Below are 18,982 nucleotides of genomic sequence, written 5' to 3' on the forward strand. Positions count from 1 at the left end.
CTTCTGTATTCTGAAAAATAAAAATGCAAAATTTGGCTTCAGGTAAGGCATAGCTAGAGCCAGAAATGGTATTAAACTTACCTATTACAGTCTTAATCTGCATAGCTTTACAGTCTTATTTCAGTAGTACTCTGATTTATTTTTTTTTTTCCCCTTGGTGGTTAAAGAAAGGATGTGAAATTTCCTAATGTGATGCTGGCAGATTTTTTTGTTCATAAAACAGGTAAAAGGTTTTGCCTCTCCTTTAACAGTTTTATATCACATCACCACTGTACTGTTGGACTCTTTTCTGCCTAGAAAAAAATCATGAAGGAAAAAAAATCTTTGCATCCATTTCCCACGGTACAGAAGTGGCCATAGCTTCACCTTAACAACTTTTAAGTATAAGTTGCAGAATTTGTGCTAGCTTCACTGCTTTGTTGCTGCTTGAGATCAATGATAACAAAGGGAAGCACTGTGTGAATGGGATTATTTACTAAACCTCTCTTGAATTTACCTATTGACAGAGTTTATGCTTCTGGGAGCTGCCTCCAGATCTGACAGCTTTTCTGGAAGTTATTCCATCCAGTCATTCTAAAGTTGCCTGGTTGAGTTAGATCAAGTGGTACAGCAAATGCATACTTGCGCTGCTAACTTCTCCCTGGTTTGCTCCTTGGCATGACTTCAAACAATCCAAATGTGATCTAAGTTCATAAAAAACATCTACACTATACATTGTTATTTCTTTTCAGTGGTAACAAGTTAAGCCTTCATGCTGCCTGTTCATCTTTAGTAACCAATTAGATGCAGGTATTTCCTTCCTTGCCTGAAGGTATTTGCTCAAGTTGCCTATGGGCAAATGGTCTTTGGTCTTCAGGTTTGACATCAGAATGTTGGATGTTCAGATTGTTTCATAATTTCTCTTTAACTTTCAAAAGTAGCACATTACAAATTGTATAAGAAAGTATTGTGACTGAATTTCCCTTTTCTGCACTGAAAGGCAGCTAATTTCTGACATTAGTGTACCTAATATCAGAGTCACTTCTTAGCAATCAGGAGTGCTTAGGATGCTAGAAGATCTGGATCATTTTGTCAGATAGATCCTAAACTGGAGGCTGAAAACTATGTCCTCCAAAGCATTGGGAGATGAGAGTTTTGAGAGCAGTCCTGCTTTAAATAGTACACCAAGTGACTGTATGCACATGGGCAAACATTTGAAGAGGAAACGGGAATTACTTGTCAATACTTATAAAATTCCTTTTGTACCCACTGAATGTGTTTAAGTTCACAGTGTTTTTGTATGAATTTGAACTCCTTATGAGCAGAAGAATTATCTTCATCCTTTCTGTGCCAGGTTCATAGAGCAAGAAGAAATGTGAATGTTTGCTTTGGATATTGCTAAGGTTGAGTATCTGTGCTGTCAAGGGAATCATCAAATATCCATGACCCTGCAATGTCAGTATATCTGTATTTAGCAAGCACTGCATCTATACTATCTTTGTATAAATGTAGAAACTTTTGTTATCTGATCTCTATACTGACTCTAAAGGAAGACTAAACTGACTAGGACTTTCTGACCTCCGCTGGAATCCATTTGCTCAGTTGAACCTCATTTGCAGTGGAGGTAATCCTTGTTTTGTGCGGTTTCTGAGTTAATAGTTTTTTACAACTTCATGATCTGGAAAATTCTTGGCTACTTGTTTTCCTGATCAAAGTTATTTCAGGGTTATTCCTGCTTTGACAGGGGGGTTGGACTCGATGATCTCTGGAAGTCCCTTCCAGAGATACAATTCTGTGATTTATCAGTCATCCTTCCTTGCTACAAATGTTTGCAGTTTGGTGCATGGATGATTAGAAACATGATATAAATAGTGCATTATATACCACTATGTCTGTATGTGTAGTCATATGCATGTTTTTATATGATTAGAAAGACAGTATACATAAACATATATAAATGTTTCTATATACATATATATATAATACTAGATACCATAAATCCTGTTTCTGAACCGTTTGATATCAAGCTTGATGTTTTATGCCTTTTTTTTTTTTAAGTATTCTTTTCCAATTATGTATATTGTAAACTCTTGATTGCGCAGACTATCCTGTTTCCAAAGAAAAATTCTGTTTGTGCCCCCTGACCTCATGTTCTGCTTCATGTCCTGCCTTCCAGCATCCAGACAGTTCTCCTTTTCTCCAGGAGACAAATGGAAATGAAAGAGTGGAAAAGGTGGAGCGAATTAATTGGCTAAATCATAATTTAATAAGTACAATAAATTACAAATTGATAGTTTGCAATCTTATAACTCTTAAGTTAACTAAACTAATACAGGTAACTATGCTTTTTACCTCTCTGTTTGGCCCTTTGTGACTTTTCTTTTTAGATCTGAAACCTAAGGTTGAGATACCTGTGCAACATTTGTTCTCCATTTATAATAAATTTGATCCATCTGGACACTGTAGAGATTGCAGTAAATTTAGTCCACTGTAACCATTTATCTGGGATGCCTGGAGATCCATGCTACTTTGGCTGCCAGTGTGGCAACCTAATCATTCTCCACTGAGAAGATCGCAACAATAATTACGTTTAAAAGCAGCACTGTGCCACCAGAATTGGTATGGCTGGAAATACATTTCAGAGTGTTTACTGCATTGTCTGTACCACATCCATCAAGACTGCATCTTCCAAAGAAATGTATGCAGTCAATCTTCAAAAACTGAAGGGAAAGAGTTCTGCTTTTGAATCACTCTCAAGCATAAAAATGAAATCCACTTACTTATTTGTTAATTTGAGTTACACTATTGCATAAGAGATACAGAAAATATATTGGTTTACATTAGCTCCAAATCAACAAAGTAAAGAGGAATAAATATAAAGTCAATAAATATAAAGAGAAAATATAATTATCAGCAAATGTATTTCCTGATCTCCAAAGAATACAGTGTTTTTGTCATTAGAAGGTCTTACTTGTCTAGGAATATATTGTGTTGATTTGGAAGTCAATGACAAGGGAAATGCTTATTGGGCTTGTGAAAACATGTAGGCACTTTGCTCAAGACTTCATAATTTAGCTCAGAGAGTGAAAGAAATCATTCTATTTTTGACATAGTTATCAAGTTGCTGAGCAGTCTACTCTCTGCTTCACCTTCTCTGGAATGTAGATAGTAAAATCTTGGTATTTACTCTTTTAGGAATATCATAGAATCATAGAATGGCCTGCTGTGTGCAGGGTCACCAATGACCAGGCTGCCCAGAGCCATGTCCAGCCTGGCCTTGAATGCCTCCAGGGATGGGGCATTCATAAGCTCCTTGGGAAAGCTGTTCTAGTTGTGTCACTACCCTCTGAGTGAAAAACTTCCTCCTAGGAACATTGTTCAAATTCTCCATATTGCCTGATGTGCATAATCATACTTAAAAACCAAAATGATTCATGATGTAAGAACATTCTAGCTTGAGAAGTTATAATTAAGAGTATCTAAGGTCTTTCTTTTTTTGCAAGACTAACATGCATTATTTAACTCAACGTTTATGCAATAAGAGCAATAGATGGAGGCAAAAGATGCATTCAGCATATATATTTTTATAGAGAATATATAGTTGTGTATAAACTGATACATAAAATCTCTGTTAATCACTTCCATTTAAAATTTCAATCTTTTGCATGGCAATACTTGACTGTTTTGTGAACGTTTCATCTTAGATTCATCTATTTTCCTACTTTTTCCTGTTTATTCTGAATATTACAAATACTTTATTTAACTGCAGTAAATGATTATTTACTAAAAAGCAAGTATTCAAATGTCACACTCTAAAAACGTGATGTGTAGTAAGATTTTTGTTTGTTTTTCTATTGTAGTAATTGGTATCACAAATATTTAAGATATTTAAAATATCACAGATATTTAAGATCAACCTTTCAGTTTCAGAAAATTTCATTGTTTACTATGTATTTCTTTTGCAATAAAACCTAGCAATAGTTACTTGGATTTAAGATTCTCGTCTTCAATGAATTCTCCAAGTTGAAGGGAAAAGGTTTTTTAAGTAACATTTTATTATTAACTTTCAAGAAAAGTACATAACTTCTAGTGCTACGATTTTAGTGATCCTGATTTTCTTGTGCCAATGCTTGTATTTTTGAATGGATCTGCCACATCTTTAATGGGATAAAACGTGTATGTCTGTAACATCTTTCAGGCTCAGGGTGTCAACAGTTAGCATAAACTAGTATCATCAGTTTTCTGCTTCTCCTCCTGCTTTGAAGCCACAGTGCAGAGGAGCTTTGAGATAGGCGGTGAATACAGAGAATTGAACAATGCAGTTTTGGGGGGTACTTCACACTTTATAACAGATTGAACTGAGAATTTATAGTTATGTCATGGGAAATTACAGGATTTAAGTACTTTATAGTAATTACAGGCAAGTACTTGGGAGACATCCTGTAATATATGCCCTCAGTATTACACGTACTTATGCTCTGGGCCACAAATTCACTGAGATGAATTTCTTATTTATGAATTATGATATGGGTAATTTGGGGGAATCTGTTAGAGCTGCCTTCCCCAAGCAGGGTATGACTTGTCAGTTTCCAATCATTTTGAGTGTAACTCCAGGTTAAACCATCATTTCTTTTCATTCATTTAGTCTTAAAATTTATAACACATGCAATTATTATGAGTTTCCTCTAAATTTATAAGTTACAGTCAACACGCCCAGCCCCTAAACTGGAAAGAGAGGAGTGGGAGTGCAGGAGAGCAGACACCATGTTTGTGATCTACCAATTGTTAGAACTGTAATGATGTACTGGTATGTCTTCGTTAAGAGTACAGTGTCCACTGTTACCCACTGTAAGAATGAGATGCCTGAATGCCCTTTACAGTTAGTGTATATATATATGTGCAGCCACATATACTAATTTAGATTTCTATGAAATTGAGCCACTGTTCTTTTCATGCTTTATTTAATGTGTATGATTTCTTATCATGGCAATTTAATATAGTTTCACTGTGGCAAACTATTACGTTTGTGGGTTTATTACTAATTGTATTAATATATTTTATGTAAGGCCTTGCAATATGCTGATGCTTTCCCTGGATCATGATTACACAGAATCACAGAATTGTAGGGGTTGGAAGGGACATCTAGAGATCATCGAGACCAACCCCCCTGCCAAAGCAGGTTCCTAAATCAGGTCGCACAGGTAGGCGGCCAGGTGAGACTTGAACATCTCCAGAGAAGGAGACTCCACAACCCCCCTGGGCAGCCTCTTCCAGTGCTCTGGATTAGTCAAGTACTTTTTATTTTCTCTGGAGAAAAGTTGTTACCTGCTTTAAATCCAGGTGCCTAAGCAAAATTTACTAAATCACGAGATCTCATCTCTGCTCTGATGATGGAAAATCCTCTTGAAAATAAAAAGTTAGAATCTTGATATTCAAATTTATATGCATCATAAATAACTTTACTTAGTGTTGAAGAGCAATGTATGGTTAATGAATGTATAAACTATTGACATGTCATCTGTTGAAACCCAGCGGAGTTTTGGTATAATAATTACATTTTTTAAAAAGTTTCTTGGTATCTCTGACTTTGTAAAAATGAATTTGCATGACTGAAAACCAGCAATGACAGGCATGATTTTCCATAGCCAGTTAAATCGTCTTTGTCTTTGGTACAGTGAGTGACACTGAATGCTATGATGTCAGAATCTATGTGATGGGAAATTGACTTACAGACTTTAGAGGAAAAAAATTCAATGCAAGTCAGCATGGAAAATGTTTATAACTGACTTGCAAATTATACTGTTTATATTTTATATATGATGCTGCTTTCAGGGCAGATGAGATAAGTAGTATTTAGTAGTAATGGGCAACATTGTTCTAATGGTTATTTTGGTTGCTATTTATTTTTTTATTTCTGATCATTTGCTGTTTTGTGGGCGAAAGTCATGGTATCGAGGTGTGAAGAGAATCTGTACAACTGAGACTTGTCCCAGAATGAATCTGTAACACACAGCAATAGCTGGGAGCAAGATCTAGATATATTGGTGTCTAAAAAGTGATCGCTAAAATGTATAGTCCAAACTCAGTGAAGATCTAAATCTAACACTCAGAAGACACAAATTCTGTGAATTAGAATGAAAACATTAAATCCTCTGAAAATAGGTTAGCTTGTCCTTCAAGGGATTTTATTGTAGAAGTCACTGGATAAAAACAGGTTTTTGTGCATTATTATCTCTAAGAATGGCTCTAAGTATTAAAGTTAATGCTTTCACATACTGATACATAATTATTTATAGTACTTTGAAGTTCCATGTATTAGCACAAGGTACTAATTGTGCTGAATCAAGTTGACAAATTTGCATAATTTGTAGGTTAACATTAGCATAATCCTTCAGTACATTGTTTAGCAACACTATAGAAACAAAACTCACTGAATGTTTTTACAGTATGATGATGAAGACTGCATATCTCTAACAATAATAATTTCCATGATGTAAGTCACGATACTTAGGAAGGTTTTAACTGGTAGTGTTCTCTTCTGTGTGGTTTTGTGAAGGTTCACTAAAGTGGAATAAGTCTTGGTCATTGATTTCAAAGATCATGAAGGAATTATTTCAGAATTTCAAGGAATGAACTGTAACAAAGAAACAAAGTGAAAATTATTGTCTTTAAGGCAACAAATCAAAAACCTTTTGCAGTCTGTCTAATGTTTGTGATTTTCTTTTATACAGTAGTCTTTTCTTCCACCATTTTTGTAGCTTCCTGAAAATGGCAGCCTTGGGACTAGGAAATTCAAGCATAATCATGTTGTATAAAATTCCTCTGAAAGTAAATGTGAATAAACATCTGCAAAACTTTTTGTGCAATGTCATGTGCAATTCTAGCAAGGAGTTTCAGTTTTTGCTTATAGCTAATTTGATGTTGGTTTTTGAGCAGCTTTACCCATCAGCTGCAAGTGAAATCCAAAGATTCTGTAGAGTGATAATTTTTGAAGGAATAAGATTGCCAGTATTTTTGTGACTTAATGCAAATTGGGCTGCAGATTATTGCAAAGTGAAATTGCTCCCTGAAGATGGCGCTTACCGTGTTCCCTTCTGAGATGTCAATGTATGTAGACAAGGTGTGCCCACTGTTTTTCACATGTTAATTTTAATGTACTCAAATTAGAGAAATGAGGCTACCTTAATTAGTGTCAGAGCTTATGTACACTGTTTAATCCCTTTGCAGCATATGCAAGTCATTCACTGTAATTTATAATGAATCTATATAGAACTTAATGCTTGGCTTCAGGTTGCCCACTTGTGCCTTCTTACCAAGCATATGCTAAGAGAAACAGAACAGTGTGACTAACAGAAAAGGAAATACTGCCCAGATATTGGACAGTCATCTACAAGCCACTCCCATTCAGCAGATGAAGAAGGTGAGTGAATGAACCTGCTTTGGCAGGGGGGTTGGACTCGATGATCTCTGAAGGTCCCTTCCAACCCCTACAATTCTGTGATTCTGTGATGAGTGAATATCACTTACTTAATTACTTATTTATTTTAGATCAATAATTTGTTTCTGATGGTAAACAAGACTGGCTCCCTAGATGAGAGTATAATTGCAAGTCTTTCCTTCCCTCCAAATGGTGTGGTTGGGGACTCCTGAGGTAGACATACTCTTCATGAATTTTCATACTCCTCAGAGGATTTTGCTTTTTATGAACTCGCTTATGAATTTTTACTATCTGCATTCTGCTGTGCCAAGACTGTAACATCTTAGCAGCTCAGTGCTTGTAGTTAGCTGTTTTTGTGGGTTTTGAACTTATAGTATGCTAACAGGATTGCAAATGGTAAACCATATAAAATAAAAATAAGTATTTTAAATGTTAAAAATCTATAAAGTAGTAGTGTATATAAAATACTGTATTACACAGGTTAAGTGGGGAATCCTCACTTAGAAATACCAGAGATGGCCCCCAAAACAGTATTTAAGATGAAGCTGCTTCTGTCACTACAGCAGGGTTGACATTTCTCTTGTCAGTGTGACTGAGTTTTTGGATACGCCTAATCAGCAAAGGAACACTAATTTGTTTGTTTGTTTGTTTGGGTGAATTTACCTATCCATAATGTTTTGTTTTTTTTTTTTACTTGATGTATAATACTACTCTGTACTTATACTGAAGGTAACAGTATTTGGCTTCTTGTTTTTTAAGACCTAATGACAAGCACTAATATTTCAACTTGTAAATGTTTATTTTTTTATATAATTTTGTACATATCCTCTCACTACAGCTTTTCTCTTCTCTTCTCTTTCTTTGGAAGTCTTATAAGCCAAAGCAAATGGAGGAGGGATGGAGAGTGGCAAGATTCAATTTGCAAGAGCTGGAATGCAAATTTAGTGATAACTAACATCAATTCTCACTGAATTTTTGCATTTAAGCTGCTGATAAACTTCCTCATGCTGAGAAGAGTAATTTCATTTTCCAAGAAATAGGAAGAGTTCTGTTTTAATGTAGTGTTTGAAATGAGAAACCATACTGGACCAAAAAAAAAAAAAAAAAAAGAATGGATTTTAGGTTTTATTTTCTGGGTGATTTTCTTAAATGTAAAATAAGACTTTTCCATTTAATTTAGACTGAGGTCACTGGTGAAAATGGGCGTTTCAGTTGTGTCTAGTCTGCTTCTGTAAAATAGTGTGGTAATTGAAAAATCATCACAGTCATTTTAATAAATGAATTGAGTAACTACAGTTCTTAACTGGATCAGCAGTTTGTTTTGCTTACAGTGACGAAGAAATTTGTCATATGTGGCAGTTCTTGAACTGCTCCTGTGTTCATCTGTAGCAAAGTAGGGCAGTCATAAACGTTACCTGGAATCTTAATGTACCTCTTCCCAGCAACTCAAATATTTTAAAGAATTTTTACTGTGATTGTGGCCAAGTTTCAAAAGAGCAATGAAAACTAGACAACATTGAAGCCAGAGGTTTGAAAACTGTCACATCTTCACTTGGCATACCTTTATGAAGAGAGAAAAAATGCGAAGGACACAATTGATAGGGCAAAGGTGAAGGCAAATACCTAGCCATCTGAAGAGGGCAATACTATATGAAAGGAAGAAAATATATTAGAAAGCTGTGGTGATTACAGCTTTTTTTGCAGGACGTGTTTTCAAATGAAACTCTTCTCTGTGTTCAAAGAAAAAAATATTTTGAGTACATCCACTCTGATCTTGAAAAATGTTTAGTAGTACTTAACCTGATGGCTCAACAGCAATTTTCTACCAACTACTACTGTGCATAAATTATTATGTATTTATATCTATTTTTTATTCTTAAATAGATATAGGTTTTGCACACTTATTTCATTTAGTTATTTTTATTTGGCCTTTTCTGACAATTTCTTTGTTATTTGGGTCTGGGACCCAAAATAAAATGAGCAAATGTGCAAATGCTATTGAAATAACAGCCTCACAATACCGAAAACTTAATACAGCTTGCTTTTGTGGGAAACAGAGATTTCAACTTTTGTTGAAAGACAATTAGCCCCTAAAGCTTAGAAGATAACCAGTTCAATAAACTAGTTTTTATACTTGACTTTTTTTTTTTCCTTATGTATTTATTGCTTTTAATTAGCAAGATTGTGTATTCTGAAATTTATGAAGGATTTTTTATTTGTCCCAGGCTGCATCTTTCTCTATCCATCACAACTTTTAAAGGCATTGTGTGCATTAGAAGTTGTCAGGTTTGAGCACTGACATCTTTGATGTGGCTTCATCACACAGGCAGCCATATTAAATTTGAGAGAACAAAGATTTCTTGAACTATTCTGGTAGTTTGTATCTGTTTTCATTCAAGTTTACTGATCACGTTGTCATTTAGTTGAGTGATTTGAAGTGTTTGGTATATTTAGACTGCATAGGACTAAGGAGCAACTATTTTAAATTAAATATAGGTTCTAGTGTTTAGCAGCTATTAACCTTAGGGCCCATGAATCAAATTGTGCTTGAGATATGCAATGAGTTGATTCACAAATGGATACAGGTTAGTTTGCTGCTCTTCTATGCAAAATTTAAATTACAAGAACTCTGCTCTACTCTTATTTTAAAACATGTTTTTAAATGCTTTAATTTAAAAAAAAAAATTCAAGTCCTGCCCATTTTATGAACAAATTGGTAGAGTATGTTTATCTAAACTGCCTAATGTAATCAAACACTTTTGTAGGGGAAAATATATATTTTTAGTATATAATATATATATGTTATATATATATATATATATATAAAAATATACTTATATATAATATATATATATATAGTATTATCTCTCTCTGTCTTATGTGTTCTCTATCTCATAGTCAATGTACAGAAGTATAATGTTGTTTCACTGTTTGCTAGTGCAATTCTGTTTCGTATCTTTATCAAAAAGGGTTACCATGAGTAAAAAAAAAAATCTTCCTGGTCTATATTTCTGTTAGCAACCTGGTTTATTTGGTGAAATAGTCTTTCACATTCTAACAGCCATATAGTTTGTCTAAAGTTAATTGATCATCTTTGTTGTTATCCTTTAAGTACACTCTAAGACCTATTGTAATCCTACAAAAGAGGGTTATTAAACTAAACAACAGTAACATGTTTCATGATAATCTGCTAACAAAGCATTGTAGCTAATCTCTTATTAGTGATCTCTTCAACAGCAATCCAAAACCTAAAGTAACTGCATTCCTTATGACATGGCCCATCTGCAAAATAAACAGATTATGTTCTTCAGTACTTCTCAGGGCCTTGAGCAAACAGACTGATCAAAAAATACATTAGATATGCCAAAGCACTGTAGGTACTTACGTGGTCTTATGTGTAGTGAATTTATATTTTATGTGGAGATGATAGTAACAATTTTTTCATCTTTACTTACTATATGAAAGCCTAATTTAAATATCTTTTGTTTCAACCATTCTTGTATTTCAGGCATTTCTATTTTTGCATATTTTGCATTTTGGTATCTTTACCAAATACTCAAATTGAAGAAAAGCATATACATAAATATTTATATATACATAAGGGGTTAATAAAAGTAAGGCGAGAATACTTCCTTTTCATTCCAAAAGTGAAAATTCCTTTGAAGGAAGTTCCATTTTCAGTAAGTATAGATGGGCATTTGTATCCTCTGGGGAGGCAGTAAAATTGGAGCAGAATTGTACTGTATGCCTAGGATTCTGAAAACATGATATGACCAAAGAATTTGTCTGAAACATCAAAAGGAGTTTATAAATGGATAAGATACTGATTTTTAGCACATGTGCTTAATGATACTTTCACTAGTCAGAAGTACTACCATGTTTCCATTTGATATAACTGTTAGGAATGTTAATGTATGGTGCCATCAACAGGAAATTAGGAAATACAGGAAATACAGTCTGAGACATCTAACATTTTTTCTTTTTTCATTCAGTCAATAATTATTGATACATTATTCCATCTTTTATGCTTGCAGACGCTTTGACAAATCCATGGAAAAGTGGCGGCTTTTTCACTGTGAAATGAAAAGTTTTAGTGAGTGGCTAACTGAAACTGAAGAGAAACTGTCAAGAGCACAGGTAGAGGCTGGAGATGTGGGTCACGTGAAAACCAAGCAATTTCTCCAGGTAGGATTTGATCAATTCTTTTTCTCGTCAGTAATTAGATGTTTGCTGGTCTGGAAACTCCATAGTTTTACAGTTCATTTTAGGTGGATTTTGGTATTTCTGTTGTCTTTATTAACTAGTTTGTTTTAAAATATTTAAAGTAATAATAAGAATTAAAAAAAAAAAAAAAAAAAAAAAAAAAAAAAAAAAGTTAAGGAAAAGATAACTGCAGTAATTCCATAGTTACAGACTCATTCAGACTCATTTGGTCTTCGTTTGAACTACCCATTGATTTCCACATGATTAGGAAAAGTTTCAGGCTTTATTTTTAAATCATGTGTAAGATATGTGTTTAACAATTGAGCTGTAACATAAATATTTCATGAACTGTGTCTTACACGTACCTTAATATTTTGCCTGTTTCATGTTTTAATCAAAGAACCTTGAGGATGCATTTGTCAAATGCTGTGTGACAGAATAGCCACTTAGTTCCTATGTGTCCAGTTCCAATTTGTATGCTTTTCATCTTGCAGGCTCTTTGAGCATCATAAGGAAAATAATAACTCTAGTTTCTGGTTATTTCATTTCACTCTTGTATGATTGAAATGGTAATGGGTTTGAAGAATTAATTCTAAACTGATGTTTTGCAAGTTGATAGGTTCAGCTGAATAAAATGGCTTGACTAAGCTCAGATTTCATGTTATAAATTACTACTGGTGCATAAGAAAAAAATCTGTTAAACTAATCATCATTTTTACACTGAATTGCTGGATTGAATTACTGGACTTATGGTTGAAGGTAGTTGGGTCTATGTAATATAAAAGGTACAGCTTTTTATCTGAGTGCAGGAGAACCAATCCTTTGGGCTTCTACTGATTTTTGCCCTACAGGTTTCTTTTTTTTTTTTTTTTTTTTTTTTTTTTTGTGTGTGTGTGTGTTTTGTTTGTTTATTATTCTTTTCTTTTGGATTTTAATATGCCTTAAAGATGCCTTTTTTAAGCTATAGGCTGATATTTCTTGACTGCAAAACTACAGAACTGAAAAAAATAAATTGTTCAGTGCAAGCACAAAAATTGCTGTTGACTGTTAAGTAATACTGAAGTAAAGCTGAAAAAAGTTACTAATTGGTAAATATTTTTTTTATGAATTACTGTTGCGACTTCAAACACTGAGTAAGTCTAAAATCTGGCTGAAAGAGAAGCAATAGAATGTTATGGAGACATTAAAGATTCTTTCTGAAGAATATACAAAAGGTAGTGGAGATCATGTGTATTTCCAAGTCACTGAAGTTTTGTCTCCCTTTCTCTGTCTCACAGTTTTAAGTATTTCTTTGAAAAACAGATAAAAGAGTAAACTAAGACATGAGTATGTGACAGATAGTAATATTGTGGCACAAAGGCTTACCCTTTCCTCTGCTTTGCCTTGTGTGTTCAATCACATTTTTAAGCACTATTCTAGTATCCATGAGTAGCTTGAAGTGCACGCTTATAACAGTGGAAAGTGTTTCTTCTTTTTTTGCTAACACCTTTCTAAAATGACATTTTTCCTCTATGAAGAGATTGTTCTTTGAGGGTGTCCAAACCAAGTTGTGTTACAGGTGGTATAAATGCACGAGATGTGTTAGAACATTTCACAACCCCAACAGATTAGAAACTTTATTTTCTTCTCCTAGTAGAGAAAGATGCTCGTGTTGAATTGAATATCAGTCTGTAAGACCTTGACATAATGTCCTGAGAGCTTAAAAAATATTTATTTCCTTCTGTTCCACATTTTTCTTTCACCTAGCCTCCTCAGGTTATCCATTTGTTATTTTCCTATGCATTATATGAGATAGATGTTTATTTTTTTTTATATTTAATATATAGGAACAATGCAAGTATTGGAACATATGCTATCAGGGTGGATTTCTAACAAAATTTAATATTGACAATCCATCAAGCTTTTTCTTTCTCTTTCATTTTTGATTGTGTTAGAAATCTCAGGAACTCATTAATTTATCTACCTAAAATCTCTTTTAGTTCAGCACGATATGGCCTTTCTTAAGAACATTCACATAACTTGTAAATATTACAACTAACTTCAAGAATGTAATCAAGTGTTAGGTAACATTTATTTGTGAGAGGATGTTTAATCTGAAGCTCCATTGGTACAGTTCCCTTTATCTCTATTTTATTGGTTAGCATAAATAATCTGTGTCTCACATGACATACTTGTTGACAGAGCTATGCATCAAGAAAGTCTTAGTATTAGGCTTCTGTAAGGCAGAAGAGATCATTAGAATTTTCATTGGTTTAAACAGTTAAAACAGCTGAGCAGTTTGATTTACTAGGTTAGCGACTTGTTTAATTAATGAGATCGTGCTGTTTAGTGAACAGGATTTGTCCAAAAATTCTTTTATAAGCAATGGAACAGTTTTGAATTAAACAACAACAACAAAAAAAAACTGTTTTGGAAAAAAATACAGATAATATTCAGATGTGTAATACTATTTCTAGGCAGGAATACTTTGGAAAATAAAAATTCATGTGTCCATTGACATTCAGTTACTACATAGAGTCAAATGTTAATGTAAAACGAAACAGTCAAAACTCAATTGGGTGATCATGTTGGTATGGATTGAGAGATTATTTTAGGTGTATTTTTTTGTTATTCCTTTTTGCCACACAATGCAGTGGGATGATATTATACTACATTCGTTCATTATCTATAAGGCGAATAAAATCTGGTAAGAGAATTGTTATTTTCAGATCATGAATACTTAAATACTTTTATTGTGAATTTTTTGCTGTTGTAAAAAAATCATTTTAAGAAGTCGTAATTGACTTTTTAATTAGGAGATGCAAGCTTTAAAGAGACGTTTTAAAGATAGCACATCATATAATCCTTTTGAAACATATTGAACTCTGTCCTGAAAGTAATTAGATATTTTTTTTCCTCATTATTCTGGCTGAAAGGATTTTCTGTCTTTTCACTCCTTAATGTTTAGTTTATACACACTTATTATTGTGCCAAGACCAAGATGTAGCTCAATTTTATCTACTCCCCTGTCTTTATTCCCATCTGTTCTTATGGTCCGCAGTCATGTCACCAGTTGGATCTCATTTAGGTAAAGTACAGCTGCTATTCTCTAATCTGTTTTCATATGGTAGCTGGAGAACTTGACTCTTATGTGCCTGTGCCTCTTTCTGGAACACAAGATCTCAAAGTATTGTAGTCCTGACAGTGAGGTTGCCTTGTACCATCATCAGGGTAGCTCAGGTATTATGCTTTATGGTTGGATCTTACTATGGCTGGAAGTTAAAGTATTGTTTGCCATCATCTTGTGCTCTGTCATGCAGCTTCTATCTGTATTAATTTCAAATGCATAAAAGCAACTAACCAACCAACAAAAAGCTGTGTATGAAATTAATGCCATGCTTATATGGATGAAAGAGATAGATAACAATTAGTACAATGGTATCTGTTTGACTGCAGGAGGGCATGGTTTCAGATGCTATAGAACAAAATGCTAACATAACGGTTACAGAAATGAATTATTCGAAAGTTTGAGAAGTAGACAGTAAAATTAAGTAAGTTCCCAAATCATTATCTGGGAATTTAAATATATGTTCTTATTTGAAGAATGCACGCAGGTTATCCAGAATATTTGTTCCATACACAGGAACAATTACGAATTTGCCTATTTAGTATCTACTCTGAGGACTCAGGTGTAATGTTATCATTGTAGCTGCTGGGGTTTTTTTTGTTGTTGTTGTTTTTTTTTTTTGTTTGTTTGTTTGTTTTGTTTTGTTTATTCAGTTGATTTAATGGTAAAATAATTAACTCTGGTCAGTCAGAGCAAGGGCTGGACTTCATACCTTCTTTTCTATAGTTTACATGTTTCAGAAATATTCCTTGTAGTTATTAATTTCTAAATTATTGACCTCAATTTACACACATAAATATCAAGGATGTTTACATTTTAAGGTCACAGGAGACGTTAAAACCAGTAGTTTTTTGAAACTTTGGGGCGTTGGGTTTATTAATTATGCTTTGCCTTCTGAGCATACTATGGTTAGTGATACAGTTTGTAAGTTACAAGTCTCTCTTAAATTGTTCACGTGTTGAATTGGTCAGCATAAACATTTTTGCGTACTTATAAAAGTCTGTAACAGAACGTGAATGACTCATGCCTTCTTTAGATCTTTCTTTTCTATAATGTCAGAAACTTCACATTGTTTTCCTTGTAGATGTTGGAATCAAAAAATATACAAAGGATCCAGGCTTCAGCACTGAAAATCTTGGTCATGCTAATAATTCTTCTCTTTTATATCTAAATTGGATTATATGGATATTGATGACTTAATAACCACTAAAATTAAACAGTTATTTCTGGAATGCAGCACAAATGGAATCAGAGGATATGGGAGAAAACAAATGTTTCAGTGCTTGAGGCCACGCATTCTCATACCACAAAAAAGAAAAAAAAAAAAAAAAAACAACACACAGTTGTAACTGCTCACGCTCCTGAATGTAGAACTTGTAAAAATATTGTATATAATGATTTTGGATTTCATCTTATAAATGTTGTGTTTTAAAGTTACATCTGTACAACGCAAATAATCCGTGGTTTTCCTTGTTCTCTTTGTCTCCTTTTGAATCCAAATGATTCAGTTTTGTCCATTTGAATCAATCTTATTTCATCTGGTTCCATTTTGAATTGCAGGTTTTTTGATGCTATGCATTAATTTCAGAGAAATAGGAGAAAGTGAATCAAAGAGAAGCCAATTTGGCTTTCCCCCCCCTTTTTTCAGCATAGTCTTTAATTAGAAAGGTTATGGTATGTATGACAATATTTGCCACATTGTGAGTTCACATATAGCATTATTTTAGAAGGAGTATATTGTGAGCTAATATTTTACAAACAGTAAAAGTACACAGTGGCCTTGAAAATAGTTTCCACTGTCTCGGTGTTTTTTGTTTTGTTTTTCCATAAAGTTCTTATAATTTTACACATCCTTACAAGTAATACATTTCTGGATGTATGAAGTTCCTAAAACCTTTCCTTTCCTGTTAAATGATTCCTCACATTTGTTGTTTTTGCTAATGGTGATGTTGTAATATTGAAATAGTTTATCCTGTGTTTGTAGTAAAGATATTTTCTTGTCATATCAAGCTCTGAGAAGCATTGCCTTGTAATTATAATAGATATTTAATTTCTTCCCTACTGCATACGTTTCTACAATATTCTTCATTCCTTACTTACTATATCATATTGGAATTTTTTTACGTAAGTTGTTGCTACTGGTAGTGGGACATTAGGAAACCAGAAGAAATAACAAATGTAAAGATGTTGGTGTGATTCTGCTAACTCTGGCATCAGTAGTTACAAATTTACAGTTCATATTCAGATTTTTTTGTAAATCCTGGCATTGGTTATTCAGATAACCAACTTAAATCTTGTTAAGTATGTAATTTTGATGAATTTTTCGTAATACAATCTCCAATTATAAAAAGCAAAAAAATCTTAAGTTTTGAAACATAGGCATATTAACTTAGAATATATTTTGTCCCACTCTTATGATCAGATCATTTGCAACAATACAGTTAGATAATGGGGGAAATAATTACACATTTGGGAATAAAAATCACTTTAATGAAATGTAATTATCTCATTTTTGGCTGCAAATTTTTAAAAGCTTCCTAGTCTACTTGACTCACATATTGGTATCTATGAAAGAAGTTTTCTGCACTTTCAGGCAGTTGGACTGATTATCCAAGCACACAGCGGGAGGAAGAAGTCAAAATATAAGCTTATTGAAGTTACTGGGAAAACATCAGCTGAGGTTACATTTTACAATTAATGGAGAGACAGCAAGTAAAGTAATGTTCAATATGATCTCATTCTGAACTGTATTGTAATACCAACCTGACTAGTGCAGTTGACACGCTAGAAGGAGGGAAGAGATGTCATCCAGAGGGTCCTGGACAGACTGGAGAGGTAGATCCACGTCAACTTCATGAAGTTAAACAAGGTTAAGTGCAACGTCTTTCATCTGGGTTGGGGAATTCCGAGCACTAGTACGGGTTGGGCAGAGAATGCCTTGAGAGCAGCCTTGAGGAGAGGGCTGCTCTCCTCAGATTGGAAGGTGTCAGTTGATGGATGACTCAACATGAGCTGGCAATGTGTGCTCGCAGCTCAGAATGCCAACGGCATTTTGGGTTACATTGCTCGTGACACCCCACCTGTGTCCAGTTCTGCAGCCCCCAATGAAAGAAGGAAAAAGTTGTTGGAGTGGGTCCAGAGGAGGGCCATGAAGATGATAAGAGAGCTGGAGCACCTCCCCAGCAGTGGCAGGCTGAGAGAACTGAGGCTGTTCATCCTGGAGAAGAGAAGGCTTGGGGTGACCTTATAGCAGCCTTCCAGTACCTGAAGGGGATCTACAGGAAAGCTGGGGAAGGACTTTTTATAAGGGCACATAGCAACAGGATGAGGAGAAAAGGGTTTACACCTACAAAGAGGGTAGATTCAGAGTAGATATTAAGAAGAAATTATTTACTGTGAGGGTGGTGAGACACTGGAACAGGTTGTTCAGTGAGGTTGTGGATATCCCCTTCCTGGAAGCACTGAAGGCCAGGCTGGATAGGGCTTTGAGCAAGCTTTCTGGTCAAGAGGGAAGTGTCCTGCCTATAGCAGGGGGATAGGAACTAGGTGATCTTAAAGGTCCCTTCCAACCCACACCATTCTATGAACTCTATAAAAAGCGGGGATGTGCCCCATTCTCAGAAGTTCATTTACAAGCAGAGTATTTGTAAAAGTCAATTATGAGTACTGTCTGATATTTCTTATATATATCTATTCTGAAATTCTTGACACTCCTCCAAAAGCAGAATAACAGCGCGCAAACATAAAATACTGTAGAGAGGAATTCTTTCTGTAATTTATTATATAAGCTTCTGTTATTGCAAAGCTCTGGATTTACTGTTTATTTCTGCATACTTAGAAACAATATCTGATGCAGAAAATTAAGCCTCATTTAAAATGTAACAAGTCTAGAAATTTTTAGTTTGGATTTTAGCTGGGAAATTTTTCTGAGATGCATTTTAAAATCAAAAGCAGTGATGCATGAACTTACTGTGGATCTGGCAGAATGATTCACAAGTACAAATATGTTGTCTGTTTTTCCATTTTGTTTTGGCACTAGTTTCTCTGTGTGTAGGAATGAGATTAGAATTTGTTTACAATCTTAGAATCCTGATTAAACTTATTCACTTTAGGTGCTCACATTATCTTTGTATTATTCATAATGTTATCAGGAATTCTTCAAGTACTGTATAATTATTTTTCAGTTAATATCAACAGCTTTTGTAAAAATGTGGATTTAAAGTCTTTTGTTGAAGTCCCTTCAGATCAGAGATGGT

At 34.1% G+C, this 18,982-nt stretch overlaps 1 protein-coding gene across 12 annotated transcripts in view; it reads left to right on the top strand.

Moving 5' to 3' along the window:
• DMD (dystrophin) overlaps window positions 1–18,982 on the top strand; it is a 979,751-nt gene that overhangs the window by 429,299 nt on the left and 531,470 nt on the right. For all 12 annotated transcript variants that reach the window (XM_042811110.1, XM_042811098.1, XM_042811099.1 and 9 more), the window contains one exon: window positions 11,452–11,602. In XM_042811110.1, the coding sequence (XP_042667044.1) occupies window positions 11,452–11,602 (151 nt within the window). The remainder of the gene's footprint in view (window positions 1–11,451; window positions 11,603–18,982) is intronic.

The sequence above is a fragment of the Centrocercus urophasianus genome, unplaced genomic scaffold, assembly GCF_019232065.1.
Source record: "Centrocercus urophasianus isolate 14NV4802_14NV808 unplaced genomic scaffold, USGS_Curo_1.0 seq_12, whole genome shotgun sequence".
In the NCBI taxonomy this organism is placed as follows: domain Eukaryota; kingdom Metazoa; phylum Chordata; class Aves; order Galliformes; family Phasianidae; genus Centrocercus; species Centrocercus urophasianus.